This window comes from Sinohyriopsis cumingii, chromosome 9 (genome assembly GCF_028554795.1).
Source record: "Sinohyriopsis cumingii isolate HCF-2022 chromosome 9, ASM2855479v2, whole genome shotgun sequence".
NCBI classification, from domain to species: domain Eukaryota; kingdom Metazoa; phylum Mollusca; class Bivalvia; order Unionida; family Unionidae; genus Sinohyriopsis; species Sinohyriopsis cumingii.
Window position 1 is genome coordinate 26,876,811 of NC_142969.1, and position 19,608 is coordinate 26,896,418.

The window sequence follows — 19,608 nt, forward strand, 5'->3', positions numbered from 1 at the left end:
CCATAATCTGTTAATTATAAAGCTGTGGATTTTACCGCTTTTTGTGTGGTAGCAATTTTCAGGGTCTACAGTATCAATTTTTGTGGCTTTCAGCATTTCTGTTAACCAAGAACTTGACAAACAACTAACATTCTTTAAAATTTGTAGGGTCCCTTTCTTAATTGTTGAATTTAATTACCAATGATAATGAGATAATGAGATGTAAGATGTTATAAAATGAGAGTTTTGAGAGCTTATCCTATATGCAACTGAAAAAAAACACTTTTATTGACAGACTTGAATTTGGAACAAAATAAGACCATATTCATTAGGTGCAGAATTTAAAACATGTTTCAAATACATGTAGATCAAACAAACGTAGATGGAATTTTTTTCACACATAAGCTTGCATCAAGGATGTGTCATACTTAGAAATAGAGGTTTGATCATGAGAATTTAGAAGTTATTGAATGTTTTAATATGGCGTTTCTCTGTTTTACTGTGGAGTTGAATTAGTACCACAAGTCCTATAAGACATTGTATTACAGCAACCTCCCAGCAATATTAAAAATGTTAACATCCAGAAAAAGCCAGTGATTAGATAATATAGACTGGTACGTCAACATATATCATGCTTACATAGAGATAGACAGCATCTCACATTCAAACTAAATTGAAAAGTGTACATGTGTATTATTTTTTCCATGAGACGACCAGGGACCAGGGACTGATTTAACAGAAGTATCAGTTGGATTCATTATCACAGATAGTCTTGGCAAAATGTAGTCATAGACTTTTCATCAGATATGCATAACATGATGCATTGATCAGTCTGCAGTTAACAACATGTTATATTATTTGCCAAAAAGTTTCAGAAATTCTAAGTGAAAAATACATAGACCCTGTTATGCCTTTGCATATTGCACCAGTAGATGTGTGTTGTTTGTTCTACTGATTTCATGTCCTGACAAACTGCATAGACCTAGATCTGCAAATGCATTATGTGACAGAAGATATGGGTTGATGCAGTTTGCCTTTTTTATTTGACTTGTGCACAAGTATAATATAATTGCACACTGCGTTCCTCATTCTGTTGGATGATGTTACTAAATGCTATTTACAGGTTGTTACACATGTTTTGCTGGTAAGAAAAAAGTGAGGTCGTACAGTTTATTTATTTTATTTGTTTGGTAAGCTTGATGCGACAAAAGTATGAGTTTTACCTTGTGTTTGAGTAGAGACTCTGTTACCATGTACACTCACTTATGAATTGGGTCCAGCTGCAAAAAACATAGATCTACATCTGCTGGCACATGATGCACCAGCAGGTCAGGGTCTGTTTTAATTAATGTACACATGCAGTGTCCTCTAGAACATGGCTGAATAAATGATTTTTAAAGCCACACCCGTTTGATTTAAGTAAGAGGATAAAACCAGGGCATGTGCCGTAGGTTGCACATGTCTTCTGTACAGATTAGTCTCTGTAAATTACATATACTTAGCTCCATTATGCGATGGCAGATCGGGGTCTTTGCAGTTTGCTATGGGATCTTTATTTGTAACCCATGTATGGTAAATCCCTCAGGTTTTTAGTGGGGCACATCATAGTATTGCAAGGCTCAGAACTATTTTTCTGTTACAAAACATTTTTTCTGTTTCAAAACTTTTTTTCTGTTACAAAATTGTTTCTGTTGCATAAATCTTTATCTGTTAGAGAACTGTTTTTTGTTACTAAACTTTTTTTCTGTGACATCTTTATTGTTTGCAAAACTTTTTCTGTTAAAGAAGTGTTTATCTGTTACATCATTTACTTGTGATCAGCAATTTTACAAGATTGTCTTCTAATTGCAGATACTTCATGACAGGAAGTTTAATAGATGCAGTGGATTTTTGCAAGGACTCGTCATATAAAGACATTCTTAAAATCTAGTGTCGCACAGTGTTACACCTGCAAATCATGTACATTAAATTCAGATGCATTAACATTTGTATATACTATTCCTAAAGAATAGATGCTGTACACATGCTTAATTGATTATGTAACTTTGACCACCTGTCAGCAAAAACTTGATTCTATCAGCAAAAACATGATTAAAATATTTTGTTCCCGTTAATACCTAATTTTTATTGGTCTTCACAAACACAAAGTTATTGAACAACTTGAATCCTTTGGTACAACACAAGGGGATATCATTGCATCACTGACCCAGTATCATGCCAGAAACACTTCCCTGTGATTCTTTTCCCATCCAGAGTCATCATTGTTGAAAAATTAGTGTTGACATGCTGCAGGAGGTTGTAGTGAATATTCAGTGGTGATATTGATCTAGGGAAAAGTCCAAAAATAGTTGGCATTCAACTCACTGCTGTGGTCTGTTAGGGGGCAATTATAGGTGATCAGCCACAGATCTTTTCTGGATCCAGCATTAAAATGAGTGGAGAGGAATTTAAAGGCAGAAGACAATATTGTACTGTGACAGATTTGTTACAAATAGCTAGGCTAATGGTTATTAAGGATTTTTAATCACTGTTGCTCTATTTTTCTTCAAACCCCATCATCGTCATCATGGATATAGTGATTTATATTGGATAGACAGTGCAAGCAGAAGTTGCAAGCAATTGAGTCAACAAGTGCCAAGTGTTGACATACTCTTCATTTCCACGGTTACATCCTATTGTAGAGTTGTTTGATTTCATAAGACAAGATGTCTTCTCTTCAATGGCAGAAGCTAAGTCCAGCAGAGTTTCATCAACTGCAGGAATACACTTCGTGTAAGTATTTAATAATAATTTCTCTTTTTTTTTTACAGGTATCTTTCATTAATCATTTATTGGACTATTGCATTTACTGTATTATAATTGGCATTTGTACTCATTTAGAGTCAATAGCATGAAATGGCAATACCATAACCAGATCTTCGTGAAGTAATTTTTTCATGCTTGGCTGAGATTTCTGTTTTAGTCATTTATTTGTTATGTTATTATCTTTCGCCTATTATATCTAGATGGATTAAACTTTGTTTGACTACTACACTGACAAAACTGTATGTTTTGATGCCTTTTAATAGATTTTATGTTTAAGTACCATTCTGCCTTCAGTTGGTGGTGTAGTTTAGCTTAGCCTCGCCATTGGGTTCAAATCCGGTCCAGACCTGGATTGGCTGTCATGGATCATCTCTCCTGCGAGACACTTGATACTGTTTGCCTCCACATCAGTCATCCAAATCAGTCTACTTCAAATGTCAAACTTTGCTCCTATTGGCAAGGGAATTTGTGTTTATGAGAAAACATGTCAGTTGTTTTGGGCAGCCAGTTTGGGAAGTTTTGGTCAAACACCAAGAAGACTCTTTTGGATGTTCTTAAATGTCATGAGCTAATGTTGAAGAAAAAAAAAATGGCACATCACATTTGGTATGTTCTGCCATCTTTGTTCTCATTGCTCCCACGTCATGAACAAAGTCTTTTGATTTTTGGGATGAATATTTTCACAAGAACATTGTTTATGTATCAATAACTGCCCCACCCAAAGAATTCTGTAATAGCACATATTGGTCAAGGCTAGTCACAGTTTTGTGTACTCAGTGCATGGGTTAGTCCTCAGAGAAAAACAAGTTTTATGACACACACACATACACACCAAATAAAAATCCAGATTTTCTGAATATTTTCTTGGCTGGTTGAGAATGTTGTTCTGGTCCACCACTTGCTGCAAAAAACAGATTAATGAGAGCATACTTTTTGTATTTCTCTTTGGACAGTCCCATAATTTTTCTCCAAGGACTGCTAAAAAATCCTTTTGAGCAGGAAAGAAATTACAGTGTTGAAAAGAGAGGGCAGTTTTCTGATGATAGGAGAGATTTAAGGAAGACACAAGGGTTAGGCTTGAAAATGAAATGCACGTTTTTTTGCATAACTTGATGAATTTTCAGTGAGACTTTTTATTTTATAATGAAATGAACATTTGTTAAATCATAACCTTTATTGATAGTCCATATTTTGATTAGTTTATTGCGATGATGATCTGTCATCATGATGTGATCTTAATGTTGTAAATTATCATCATGCTATGATCTATCAGACCATTATCTGGCTTTGTGATATAATCTGTCATCATGCTATGATCTGTCATGCCATAATCTGGCTTTGTGCTATAATCTGTCATCATGCTATGATCTGTCATCATGACGTCATCTTAATGTTGTAAATTATCATCATGCTATGATCTGTCATGCCATAATCTGGCTTTGTGATATAATCTGTCATCATACTATGATCTGTCATGTCTTAATCTGGCTTTGTGCTATAATCTGTCATCATGCTGGGATCTATCATCATGCTGTGGTCTGTCATCGTGGTAGAAGATGATGTGCTATGATCTGTCATGCCATAATTATAGGTTACTGCATTTGTATGGGAAAATATGAACGAGTTTTTTGAATGGAAATGCTGCTCAAATTTGGGAGTGCAGTATATTCATCTGACAAAACGAGTTCATATTTTCCCATACAAATGCAGTAACCATTTTATTATATGCTCATTTTTTTTTATTCTACTAAATGCTTAATTATATTAACAAAATAGGGGCCCCGAGTGGCCGAGTGGTCTAAAACGCTCTATGTTACGGATCACTGCCATCTCACCTCTGTCTGCGTGGGTTCGAGTCTCGGATTCGGCTAATGTGGGTATGTGAGAAAGCCTGCCAGTAGCTTCTCGTGGGTCGGTGGTTCTTTCCGGGGTTTTCCCGGGTTCTTCCTCCACCATTAATACTGGCCGCCATGTATAGCCAATCGCGTGCTGAAAAATGGCGTTAAGCCCTACAACAACAATATTAACAAAATACACTACAAGAAACAAAATGACTGAATGTATGCCATATTCCAACTAAATACACAAGCTCAGATTCATCATTATACAACAACAACATTATTACTGCGCACATAACTCCACCCAGATAAATTTGAACTTAATCGTGCGCTCAACATAACTTTCGAAAGAAAATGGCTTGTCTAGTTAAAATTGAAATTTGGAGTCATACTGTGAATGAATGCACATTGCAACAACTTTTCCATTTGATCTGGAATGAATAGATTTTGGTATTTTTTTTTATTCTATCAAATTTTGTGATTATGGACTTGTAATATATGTGACAATTCCACATGAAATAAATCAGATTGAAGAAGCGAGGGAGAAGCATGTTGACATCTGCACATGTGTTTCTGTTTCTGTCATTGAATGTTTGAAATCATAATGTGGGAAAAATATGAAGCCTTTCAATTGCAGTTATCAAAAAGATGCTATGGAATTTAATGTTTATTTCATTTTGAGTGCAGTAAGGAGGATGTAATTGCACTTATATTCGAAATTACAGTAAAATTTCGAAATATGTAATCAAGATTGAGAACCTATGACATGGCTCATGTAATTCGGATTTGTAGAACTAAGAAAGTACATTTTGAGGAAATTCAATATGTAAAACTGTAAGTATATTTTTTGCCATTCTTATCACCAGCTAAAGAAGACAGTATATGCCACTTGTATGTTATTTGTAAGGACCCTTTCTTGCATATATTGTATAGCTAGCCTAATTCCGACACATTGTATCAAAAAAGTTAATGCAGAATGTGCCAAAGCTGCTGGTATGTGGCAGTCCATGAAAGATCTGCTTTACTTCATTCAGAAACAAATTTAAACAACCACAGCGTAAAGCACCTACTATGCGAGTGTACATGATTTGTTTACAAATCAAAAGTGCTGGCGTCTGTGTCCATTGTTTGTTTACAATAGAAAGTAATTCCTTTATGCACATGAATGCAATGTGTATGTTCACGTGTGTTCAGTATTGGGTAATATTGCACGATTCTGGCGATGTAAAGTTAACAGAGAATAAAATGAGCATATAATAATCTGGCTTTGTGCTATAATCTGTCATCATGCAAAATAACTAGATTGTGCAAAAAATAAAAAACATCCTGATTGAATGAATTTTATCTTTGTTAGATTGGGGGTGGGAATTCATGTACATAACTTGATTCCCCATGCTTACTGAATAGAGTGCACTTGTTGCCAAAGAAGCTTAAGATGATCAGGTTGATTAGCTGTGGCCCCAATGGAGAGCACATGATCAATGATTGTTGACAGAAATATAAAGAAGAAAAGATGAAATCTTGATGAAGAACATTTCCTAAGTAGTGTACTGGGAAGACAAATGTAGACTCAAATGACCAAAAATAAATGTTAATAGAATGGAATGGTCATAGTAATGAAGAATTCAAAAATTCTATGGAAGGCTTGCCACAGATGAACACGATAATGATCACAGGCGCCCAGGTCATGGATTTATTCATATTTATACAATGCAGTATTGACTTTTGCAGCATAATATGTATGTGTGTGTGTTTTGGATTTTTAGTGTAGTTTGAGAAAAAAAGATTCAGTCATAGTGTTACGATGTCTGCAATGTGGCAGTTTATAGTGATGTCTAGCACTGGGGCATCATGCCACAGACATGTAGCATGATGTCCCACCCAATCACATTATCCTGACACCAGGCTGACCAGTCCTAACACTAACCTCTTTATGCTGAGTGCCTAGCAAAGGAGCAGTTAGTACCATTTTTATATGTCTTTGATATGACTTCTGGGGGGGTGTTGAACCCATGACCTCCTGCATCCAAGGTGGATGCTTTAACCACTAGGCCACCAGAGCAGTCTTCAGTATTATATACTTTGAATTAGTTGCTGTTGAGTTTAGCAACTTTGCTGTAGTCCGACTCGACTCTGACAGATTCAAAGTATATAATACTGCAAAGAAAATATTTATTACAGGTATTAAAATATTTACAAGCAAGTGCCTGTGATAATGATAAGTCTTTTACTTTCTTGAATCCATGCGTGCATATATCAAATAAGGCACTACAATGGATTTACACATACCCCTCTTTCATCATTCTTTTTACTTATTTGATGACATCATACCAGAGCACTGAATGAATTATTTTCTTGTATTTTTTCCCAAACCAAGATAAGTCTTTCTGCAAATTATGTGATTTATCATACTGTATACAATTACAAGCAATACAGGGTACATGTAGTTTGAAATTCTACAGATTTCATTTGTATTCTTTCATCATCATCATCTTGCACACCATAGTAATTTCCTGGTTCTGCTATGTCGCTAGTCATTTTATTGTTCTTACTATAATAACATTAGTGGTTCACAACCCCTTGGTCATGACCCAAATTGGGTCACAAGGACATTCCAGAGAGTTAAGGAGGGTCTCCAGGATTTTTTATTTGAGAGGTGCAAAACTTAATAAAACATGTAAATGGGTTTGTGAGGTTGAGAAAAAATAGTAAAGGAAAGTAAATACCTCCATTGTATCCTGAACCCTCAAATACTAATTGTGGACTTCCAATGTTCCCTGTTTGTGCATTCCTTGCATCAACAGTAACTTGTCTGAGCCATCAGGTTTGTTAGACTGTGTATCGTTAAGATGGATATTAATTAGTCCACAGGTAATTCAGAAAAGTCCTTGTTGGCAAATTGAAAAAACAAAAAGTATGAGATACCCAGATTCAAAGCCAAACTGAAACCAAAAGATAGTAATAATAGTCCGCAAGTTTATTCTTATAAAGATTTATTTAATTGCATGGAAAGAAATGATTTACAGGTCCACTGATGGACTTTTCTTGCTTTGGACTTCATTACATGCCAGCTTCAGGGCCCTGAGTGGCCGAGTGGTTTAAAGCGCTGTCCATTATGGATCACTACCATCTCACCTCAGTCTGCGTGGGTTCGAGTCTTGGATTCAGCCAACGTGGGTATGTGAGAAAGCTTGCCAGTAGCTTCTCGTGGGTTGGTGGTTCTTTCTGGGGTTTTCCCCGGGTTCTTCCTTCACCATTAATACTGGCTGCCATGTATAGCCTATTGTGTGCTGAAAAATGGCGTTAAACACTACAACAACAACAACAGCATGCCAGCTTCATTATCCCATCTGTATCCTCACTTTCTGAACAATTTGGACGCATGACAGTCATTGTTAATAGAGCTCTGACATTCCATTTATTCTAATGAGAGATGTCAGTGCCAATGTAATTGACTCACCTGTCTTAAAATAAGGAAATCGTTTATTTAATGTTAGTAATAAATAATCTATTGCTGTTCTTTAGTTTAATGCCCTTCAATGTATAACTAGAATCATCCTCTCATAAGGTGAGTTTTTGGAAAGTTCTGATATGCAGCTCACTAACCCTCAATTTTTCTATTCACAGCCATCATTACATCTTCATAAAATAATTTCAAGAAAACTTTCCTTTGCTTTAATTCATAGTTGGCAAATTGAGCATTTTTATTGCATGCATCACTTTTACCATGTGAAATTAATGTTTGATTACAAATTATAACTGTATGGAATTAGCTCCCACTTTGGTAATGTTTTCTTCTTCATAACCTTGAATTTGAACTTGACTTTATTATAGTTTGAATATTAGCTTGAGTTTTGTAAAATTTATTTAATAGAGATGACACCTGAGAACAGGCAAGATCTTAAATGCTTACATAGAAGTTTTTTTGTTGTTCTTTTCTCAGATTTTTTCCCCTCAGCAATTCCGAAGCAACGTCTGGGGTGGAGTGGGCACAAGAAAGCCCCTTGCAATGCCCACTCCACCTGTTGTGCCTATACAAATTGTAAAAGAGCAGATGGTTGTTCTTTCTGCAGTCTGTGGTAAGATGAGGTCGGCAGAGGAAGAAAATGGCCATCTTCCTCAGATTTCTGGGGTTTTTCTGTTGCTAACTTCCTTGGGTTTCAGCATTGGATTGGGAAGTATCTTCAAAGACATATAAGGCCCATGGAGCCCCTCCTAAGCACTCTTCAGTCACATAAGGCTGGGATCGTGTCGCACCCTCCCATGAGGGGGGAGCAGCACCCTCTAAAGAATCATAGAGAGTGAATCATAACCCCCCCTTCCCTTGAGGGATAAGCAGCATCTTTTCAGTCTATGAAACCTGCTGCTGGAAAATGGAGATCTTTGATCCAAGTCCATACAATCGGAGGAAGGGTCTTCCTGCAGATTACAGATGCTTGGCTGGTTAACAGATGCAGCTTGCTGTGCACCAGGTACCAGTCTATGTGTCACTAGTCATATTAGCCTTCTTTGGTATGGTTAATGGACTTGGCTGAGATCCCCCTTTCTCTTCTCAAGGTTTCTTTTGAATCTTACTTGGGATTGGGAGCAGCATATGAATACCAGATTATGGAAGAAGATCAGATCAGCATTCCCTCTTCCTTTTTCCTATAATCCTGCAAAATCCCAATATGACGTGGGGCCTTCCACCACCAAAGACTTCAGGGTTTTGACCCAGTGGTAGAGAGATCAATGTTGGGGTCGAAAAGGATGGAGGATGGCAGACCTTGGTCCCCCAGTCACCTCAGAAGGGTTGAGAATTGCTCACAACCACATGCTGAATCTGCCACTAGGGACAGTCCTTCATCTCCACATTAGGAGTAATGGGTCAAACTCCCTTTTTTCCCAAGAGAGAGATCTTGAGTCACCAAATTTAATAGCATCAGTATGTCCTATCAGTCCTCATAGATTCTCAAAATAAAACAGACTGAGGTGGCACCTTCTCCCTTTGGATCCTCTACCTCTACCAAATTATTGATCAAGGTGGCTGAGGAGGAAGAGGCCTGGTCACTTGACAAGGCTGTTAATGAGGTTTACTATCTTTTACCCTGGGACCGGTGTCCTAACCCTTCAGGCTGAGGACACTAAAATTTCCTGAAGCTTTTATTCTGGGAGGTTACCTCCTGCCAAGATCATTTGTTTCTTCCCCACTCAGCTATGGTAAAGGAGCTTTCCAAAAGTTTAGTAAGGGCCAGAAGTTTGCTAGATTGTGTAAGGGTGGTCTGTCCCCAAAATTTACCCCCTTTGTTGAGACCTTTGGTATCTGTGGCTTGTTGTACAGTTCACACCCATTCCTGGCCCCTTAGAACTGAACCCCCACTTTGGATGCTGGCAGCACAAGTGGGTATTTCCCTGGGGACCTGAACTTGTCTTTCAATTACGACACTTGAGGCCTTAGAACTAATGGCCATATTTTGGTGGATAGTCGGTCCAGGAGGGGCAAGATAGTCCTCAAGAAATAATCTTTGCACTAGTCCACGTCAAATTCCCTGTTCAGACTTTGAGGTAGACCCATAACTGACTTATTTGTGACAAGGTAAAACAACAAACTCCCATTTATATTTCTCCAGTCACGAATAGCCAGGGTCTGGGAAGTGGATGCCTTCAGCTTGAAATAGGATTATCTATTAGCTTATGCCTTCCCACCATGGTATGTTGCCAGTAACTGTTTTACCAGATCTGCTGGGATGTTGTTGGTTACTGTTTTAACAGATCTGCATTTATAATGCCAATATGGTTAGAGCACCAAGCTCGTATGTGGGAGGTCATGGGTTCAAACCTTTACCGAGTCATACTAAAGACTTACAAAAATGGTACTAGCTGCCTCACTCGGCGCTCAGCATTAAGAGGTTAGTGTTAGGATTAGTTGGCCTGGTGTCAGGATAATGTGAATGGGTGGGACATCATGCTACATGTCTGCAACATGATGCCTCAGTGCTAGGTATCACTATAAACTGCCACGCTGCAGACATGGTAGCGATATGACTGAAAAATTGTTAAAGCTACATTAAAAATTCCAAATTACACACACACATGATGCCAATAACTGTTTTTACTAGATCTGCTGCCTTGATGTGGGTAATGTTGCCAGTAGCTTTTACCAGATCTGCTGGTATGATGCTGCCATTTGTTTTACCAGCCCATCTGGTATGTTGCTGGTTACTCTTTTACCAGATATGCTGGAATGTTGCTGGTTACTCTTTTACCAGATATGCTGGAATGTTGCTGGTTACTGTTTTACCAGATCTGCTGGTCTGATCCCGGTAATTGTCTTACCAGATCTGATGGGATTTGCTGGTTGCTATTTTACCAGATCTGCTGGAATGTTGCTGGTTACTGTTTTACCAGATCTGCTGGTATGATACCAGTAACTGTTTTACAGATCTGCTGGTATATTGTTGCTAAAAATTGGTTGTGGTCATGAGCTATTGATTAACTGACCTGTCCATTTGTACAGACCATATATATGTACATGTCAGGATGCAAGTTGGTGAAAAGTGTGGATTTGTGATTACATCTAACAGGTCAGGAGTTAGTGAGTGACTGATCTATTCATTTGAATTGTCTGGACACAAGCCTAGATATGCATGTGAAAATAGTGTGGGTTTGTGATTGAGCTTTTAACTAAATGAATGAAACTGAACAAGACCTGACATTTGACACATTAATTATGTATGAAGCTAGAAGTAATCACTGGCACCTGTTGTAGAAATTGCATACATACATTGTACACAAGTAATCACTGGCAGCTGTTGTAGAAATTGCATACATACATTGTACACAAGTAAGCACTGGCAGCTGTTGTAGAAATTGCATACATACATTGTACACAAGTAAGCACTGGCAGCTGTTGTAGAAATTGCATACATACACTGTACACAAGTAATCACTGGCAGCTGTTGTAAAAATGGCATTCATACATTATACACAGAACAGCACTCCCTCACTGTTTTAGTTCATTTTCATGCACACATAAAGAAGATAATTCTGAACAATTGCATTTTTTCAAGACTTATTGTTTTGAAATCATCAAAACTTGCAAATTCTGAATTCATGAAAAAGCCATCATGATTCTTTTTTTAAAATAACCTTTCACTTTAAGGTAGGATTGAAATCGAGGCTCTTCCCTAAGTATGTTTTATTGATGAAATTAGTTGACTTGAATATCAACTTTTGTAAACCTCTGAGTGAACTTCAATATTATTAAATCATTGAGTTTCCTTACTTATGAAATAAGCTGAGATGTATTGCATGATGATAGAAAATTTACTGTTATAACTCAGTCTAAATCACATTGAAAGATATAACGCATTATGGCCTGTTAAAACCAAAGTTACCATGGTCCAACGAATCAGTGCCTGGTGTAGTTGTGTTGCTGAAGTGCAGACAGACAGATTACATCCATTTACCAGATGTCCATGTGGATAAATTTGGTTGGTCAAACACTGTATGAATACATGGCAAAGAGACCATGCTTGAATATTTTGACTGTACAGCTGTCTCTTGTTATAATGCAGTAGTGATATATACTAAATAGAAGTATAGTATAGCGACAGTGATTGAATATTTGATGTGGGTGTCGGGTTGGGGTGAATAAATAAAATGCTAACTAAAAATTACAATATGGCAACAATATCAATGGGTCTGGGTGGGTGGGTGAGGGGTCCAGTCAGACTATAGTAATGGATTTAGATTGTATAAATTGTGCATTTAATTTTGTGATATAAGAAAGTTTTAAAAAGAAAATAAAGATATAATACTAAGCTTCATGCCGTTTCCTTTCGACCTTATTTTCGTACATTTGATGAACAAATTCAAGTAGTTTATAGAAAAAAATTCATCTGATGAATGTAGAACATTCGAAAACATTTTCAAATCAGTGGCAGTAGCTGATTGGTTCAAATGTTACTACATTAAAAAAATAATTGCAGTCTATACAGTTTTGATTGCTAACAAATAAGGTAAAAATGGAGGCCACTGAATATTGTTTATTTAATTGCTGAAATATCTAAGTAGTAAATTTTGAGTGAATCAGTTTTTGCTGTTGACATGCTTGTGCTGCAAAATGTTTGCCATCAGGGCCAGTGCAAACTATGTGTGATCAGTGCACAAGCACATGGTGCTGATTTCAATGGGTACCAAATCGGAGAGGTAAAGGGACACAAAAATCAGACAAGGGAGGTAAAATGAAACAAAACTGGTGTATCTTTCATCTGAAAATCTTGTTATTTGGTCATGATTTACATCAATTTTAAAGAGCTTTCTTATCAGCAAATATTCTAATGACGGGGATGGTGGTGGTGGCACCAAATGTCAGTTTTGGTCTCCCTGCCATATTGCTCGCACCAGCCATGTTTGGAGTTAGTATCTTCGGGCGCCTGTAACTTAGATCAGAAAGCTAATGATTTGCTGAATATAAAATATAGATCATAGTTTTGGAAAATATAGATTATCATGGATGGAAAAAGCAACCACAGATTGAGGACCTGATTTGAAGTTACTTACCTTGTTTCTTTTACAGTGTGAAGAGGTATAGCATTATTTTGAGAAACTTGTGTCACTGGTATTTTGTTGTTTTCAACATAAAGCTTGTGTCAGCCACCTGTGGTCCAACCAAACTAACCTGCTCTCTTTTGCCCATATGTCTGGTACATTAACCAGTGAGTAACCAAGGCTCAAAAATTGTGTTAAATCTTTAGATTTGTGTGAAATTCATACTGTAAGTGGAAGGGGATTTAATTTTTCCAGGTAGGGTTGATTGAATTATTTGTTTTTTTACAAAAAGCATTTTCCAGTTCTCCAGACATGAAGATTTTTTTTAAAATGCCAGTCTAGCAAGCTGGTTGTATTAGTAAAAAGGATTGCTATAGCTTGAGTGTATTGATAGAAGACATATTGGCTGAGAGATTTTATGAACTTTGATATTTTCTTTACAATCAATGTGGTACACCTCCCTTGGAAGCTGTAGCCATTAAGACATCCCATGTGGTTTGCATTTATAGCAGCTGAAAGTCAAAATTACACTGTACTAGGTACTGTACATGTTGATAATCCAATACAAGTATAGTGTAAATGCCCCCACCTTTCAGATAGATAATACTAATACCCTCCTCCAATAAATAACTTGTGCCACTTTAATTTTTATCACTTATGTTTTGCCTGGAATGCATTCCCCCCCCCCCACTTGACAGGGTGGTATGGTATGGTAATTTTGCTTTCAACACAGTAAGAATAGTGATTTTCTGTATAGTTCAAGCTGTGTGTCACATTGATATGGCCTTTGCAGCAAGTATCTCATAAGGGGAAGACTAAATTTAACTGCCATGCTTATCACTGTATTTTAGTTGGGTCCTTCACAGCAACACAAGTAGATTGTTTAGTGCAGTTGGGGTTAAATGCCTTGCTCAAAAACACACAACAGTAGCTGACCCAGGCTGGTTCCATGGTAAAATAGTCCACACTGTCTATTGTATAAGGACTGTTTTCCTGTTTGTGATTTATAATAGGGATAGAAGTGTCCCCTATACCAGCATGGAAGCATTATCAATGGACAGATAAATAACACTCATGGGTGGGTTGGGGAAAAAATAAAAAGAGTAAAACATAATAAGAAAAGATTTGAGGCTTGGATTCCACATGTTTCAAAATCAATTCTTTATGTTTTAAATGCATCATTGGCAAGGGTATTAATGGAAATTTTAGTTTTGTCAACTTTGAAATCTACCTGGTGGGCATCGATGTTGTAAAATCCCAGAGTTGATTGAACTTCAATTTACCTTACGTGCAGTATGGAAAATAGGTTGTTTTTAAAATGAAATTAAAAAAGATAAAATCTTCTTATCTTTTGGGAGGCAGTTTGTCATTTGGGTGTGGCCCAACCCAAAATGATTGAAATTCTGTTCTCATTACGTTCATTATGAAAGATGACGTAAATTGGGATGCAAAAAATAAACTAAAACCCAACTTTTATTTCTTCATTAAATCACTCCTATGTTCAAAAATCAGCCTTTTATTAAAAAATAGAACTTGCTTTGGTTTATAGAAAATTGCACTTGATTTAAATTATAGAAAATGGGCCCTTAAGATGGCAAGGGGAGGTAATTTGCACAATAGTGGATATCTTGATACAATGCAGTGATGCAATTTAATATCATCAAACTGTGGAACTTAAAACGTAATAAATTTGTCAAAATGTAATTAGTTAGACTGTATTTGGGTTACACCCAGTTCATACACCTGTAAAATCCAACCTAACCAAATTTAGAATTGCATCATTTTTCGTTTTCTTTATCTAACCAGTTTTATGTTTCATACAAAGAGATCCATTTTTAAGAGAAAGGTAATGGATTTGGTCCTTGAAGCTTGAAATCAAAATAGGTTTATATTTATCGGATTCTCAATGTATGTTTTGGCCTGTGAAATTTAGAAGACTTAAGCATTTGTTAAAATATAAGTTTTGTTGAAAATGTAAACTGTTGTGTCACCTCAACCCTGTAGCCATTAATACACTTACTTGGAATGAAAAGACAAATGCACCAGCTCAACTGACATTTGCCTTGGGTGGAGTTCTTATTCTCTGGTACCACACCCAAAAAGTTCAGACATAAGTATAGAGGTTGAAACAGGGAAGTGCAATGTTTTACAGGCATAGAATCATAGTCTTTCTTTGGTTTCTACTCAGTAAATCAATTTTCCTGGATCCAGTTCAGACTTCTTAAGTACCTGTAGGCTGTACTTTGTTGGAGGCACCTTCCTTCTGATTCTCAGAGAGCAAAGGTTAAGGTCACTAGAGAGCTAAAATTGTAATTTAGGCTTCCATGTTGCAAGTCCATTTTCTTTAAGTTTCCCTACTCCCAATTTATATCACATTCAAAGCACATTATACATTACACTTGAAGAAAGCCAGCTCCCAGTTGCATCTACAGTTGATACATCAGAGGTCAAGGTCACTGGGCAAGAAAGTGCATTCTTGTTTTCTGCATACAAACTCAACATAAGTTGACCCAATTTTTGTCGCACTTCATTTACATAATTTATTTATATATTATATGTAGAACGCTAAATAACATACTCAGATCTGCCATCGCAAAATGCTAGTGGTTAGAGCATCCGCCTCTATTGTGGGAGGTTGTGGGTTCGATCCTTGATTGAATCATACCAAAGACTTACAAAAATGGTACTAACAGCTGCATCGCTTGGCACTCAGCATTAAGAGGCTAGTGTTAGGACTGGTTGCCTGGTGTCAGGATAATGTGACTGGGTGGGACATCATGCTACATGTCTGCGGCATGATGCCTCAGTGCAGGACATCACTGTAAACTGACACACTGCAGACATCGTAGTGATATGATTGAAAAATTGTTAAAGCTACATAAAATATCCAAATCACACACACACATACACACACATGCCATCGCAAAATGCACCAGCAAATCAGGGTAAAACACGTTCAACTCATTGTTCTTTACAGAAGTGCATAAACCCAAATATGCCACTGCATTATTCACCGGCAGATTTAAAAATGGTAGTAAGATTGTGGTCACTCTGCAGACTATCTGGACATGTTTAAGGGTCACAAAAATTATAAATAAAGCATTAGTGTCTTGTGATTTTATATGCTTTCATGTACAAAAAGATGGAATCTATTCCATGAAAATTTGATGTAATTTTTTGAAGACCATGTTATTTTGAAGTCATTTTCAGCTGTACGAATTTGGTGTGCTATTTTTAAGTTCACCTCTGTAACGCAGAGGAGAGGCATTGTTTTGCTACAAATTCTATTTGGTTGGTTTGACGTCACATGATACATTTTTCATGACTATTTTATTTCAGGTGCATTAATTTAGCAATTGTGCTTAAAAATTGGGTATTTTTTTAAGACCATCTTATTTTCAAATAAATACAGCTGTCAGAAATTCATGTTCCATGTAGCTTGCCTCTGTAAGGAACAGGAGATCCATTCTACTGCAGGTATCAATGGCTGCATATGTAAAAGGAGATACCTGCCATCTTTACTCACTTATTAGTCAAGTCAAACTGCAAACAACAAAGATCCTGATCTGACATAGCATAATGCACCTGCAGATCAGGGTCTTTGTTGTTTATTCTACTGACTACTCTAACAAACTTCACAGACCCAGATCTGCCAGCACATTATGGAGATCTGGATCTATACCAGGGGGTCGGCAACCAACGGCATGCATGCCACCAGGTGGAACACGTCAGTAGGTTTTGTATGGCATGTGAAGGGCAGCAAAAAATCTAAATTTTAACAGTGTCACTCTCTTGCTGGTGGTATTTGTAATTAATCTGGAAAAAGGTGGCATGCTATGTAAAATAGGTTTCCCACCCATGGTCTATACATTTTGCATTTGGACTCATAAGCAAGTAGATGTGGTATGCACTGCCACACTGCATCCCTACCTTTCTTTCTCCAAGGTTCTGGGCAATAGTTTACTGTGGGTTTCACTTTGAGAAGCTGGCTAAGGGGGATTACTTTGTGCATTAGTTGGATATTCTAGATTTTAATGTTTTTACATTTAGCTCCAATCTTTTGCATCCTGTGTACATACCATTTCACACTGAATTACGAAACTTGGTACGGCAATCCAGCTTGATTACTATACCTGCATCACAAATGTGGTCACTTTGTTCGATATTTTATACTTCACTGACTTTGGTGAAATGTTGTATTTTAAGTTTATTTTTTCAAACTTTGTTTTTTTTAGTCTAATGAGATGGGTTCTCATTGTCTGACCTGGGGTCTTCTGCACCTTCATCTTTTTTTTCACACTACATTCCCTTTGGCCATATTAGAATGACCAGACTTAGATTATCATTCATACTAATGACTTGGCCTAATTTTGTGCATTTAGGTTATGACCCCATTTTTTTTTGGCATTCTGTATACATACTATTGTACCTGGTATCATGAAACTTCTGGAGAAGATGCATCTTGATGACTGCATCTTTATCACAAAACTAGGTCACTGTCACCCATATTGTGCATTTTACTGACTTTGGTTAAATATTTATTTTCAACTGTTCATCGCTAGAACCAGTAGAACCTGTCATGAAAGTTCACACCTTTTGCCAAATATAATGATCCCTTAAGATAGGTGCTTCCCCATGATAAGAAATAACACTGTACAACCAATAAATCTGTGAATGAAGAACCTGGTCTCTTAAGACAGATGTACCCTGACAGCAGTGGTATTTTAAAAAAGGTTTTATTGTAGTACCATGCAAGAAAGGTCACTGTTTACTGGGATAGATTAAGTTGTGCATTTAGCTCATGCAGGTATATTTTATGCTATGTAGATAGTATCATATCTAGAATCATAAAACTTGGTGATTGGATGCATCTTGGCGAGCACCGCCCTCATTTCAGTTTTGGGTCAATATGACCAGTATATTATTCATTTTTTCTTGTGTTCTGTGTGTGGTCATTTCTAATGCTAGAATTGGGATGTTCATGATAATATAGGTCACTGTTACCGCACTCTTACAACAGAAAAAGCTTATCGTAATCTATATTTCATATTTTACTACCTTTGGTTATATTTATGCATTTACTGGTAGCTCAAAGCAGCATACCCTTCCTAGAATCATGAAATTTGGTGAGCAGACACATTTTGGTAAGTACTGCTCCATTAAGGCGGGAAGAGGTGTCTGTCACTTATATTTCATGCTTCACTGACTTGATATTTTGTGTTAAAATCATTATTGATTGATGTTTACCTTAGAATTTTAAAAGTCAAGAATTGAGTGACACACTATGATTACCCCTACAACCAAGAAATGTAACTAACCTAAATTGTATGTTTTTCTACTACAGTGTATATGAGTATTTGTGTTTAGCACATGAGCACATGCTATATACTTCCTGGTCTGACTAGTGCTCTTGGAAGAGGCAGTAAATATATTTATTGGTACACTTTACAGATCAATGACTGCCATGCATACTTGCTTATAACTCAAATCCAATTGCAAACAACAAAGATCCAGATCTGCTGTTTAATAATGTGCCTGCAGATTATGGTCTATGTTTATTCTACTGATTACTCCTAACAAACTGTACAGAACTAGATTGGCTGGCACATTATCCAACTGCTGATGTGGGTATTTGCAGTTTGCAGTTGGACGTGATTCATAAACAGTTATGTATGATATACATTACATATTGGGATAGGTACTGTAACAGGTTAACTGTGTAGTAGTGTACATGTAAATCTGTGTGGGAATCACAGCTAATTGACTGAGCTTGTTTCTACTCCAAAGGCCATATTATTTTTATGAGATTTGGACAAAACTTGGTAAATAGGTTTATGACAAGATCTCTCAAATATTTACTAATAAACAAAGTCCATACATATTAATGAGGTAATCTTGCATCTGATTGGCTGAACTTCTTTCCACTCTGGAGACTGTATTTCAGATATGACATTGATCAGATTTTGGTGAATAGGCTGAAATCATGATAATCTTGGATGAAGACAGTAATGATCCAAATTGACTAATGTTAATGAATTGATCCAGCAAGTCATTGGCAGAGTTTGTGAACAATTTAATGACTTTTTTCTGATCAGATTTTTGATCCAACTTAACAGATAGACTTGTGTCATCAAGGTGGATTGTTGAATTTTTATTGTGAGCGATATTCATGTATAATAATTAAGGTGTTCATGCATCTGCATGTATCAGCTTTTTAATACTAGAGACAGTATTTCTGTCCACTTGTAATTGGATTTGGTAAAGAAGCTAATATTAGGATGTTATGTGACTTTTATTATGAACAGGAACCATGAATATTAACATGAATATTGGCATCAATATTAAAATGAATATTGATGTGAATATTAGAATGAATATGGACATGAATATTGACATGAATATTAAAGTAAATAAGCTGAGATGATCTTGCATCTGATTGGCTGAGCTTTGTTAA

At 36.6% G+C, this 19,608-nt stretch overlaps 1 protein-coding gene across 5 annotated transcripts in view; it reads left to right on the plus strand.

Moving 5' to 3' along the window:
* The window catches only part of LOC149791443 (diacylglycerol kinase beta-like), a 264,102-nt gene that overhangs the window by 39,865 nt on the left and 204,629 nt on the right, over positions 1-19,608 (plus strand). For all 5 annotated transcript variants that reach the window (XM_089969976.1, XM_089969977.1, XM_089969978.1 and 2 more), the window contains exon 2: positions 1,831-2,751. In XM_089969976.1, coding sequence (XP_089826102.1) covers positions 2,685-2,751 — 67 coding nt within the window. In that variant the 5' untranslated portion in view covers positions 1,831-2,684. The remainder of the gene's footprint in view (positions 1-1,830; positions 2,752-19,608) is intronic.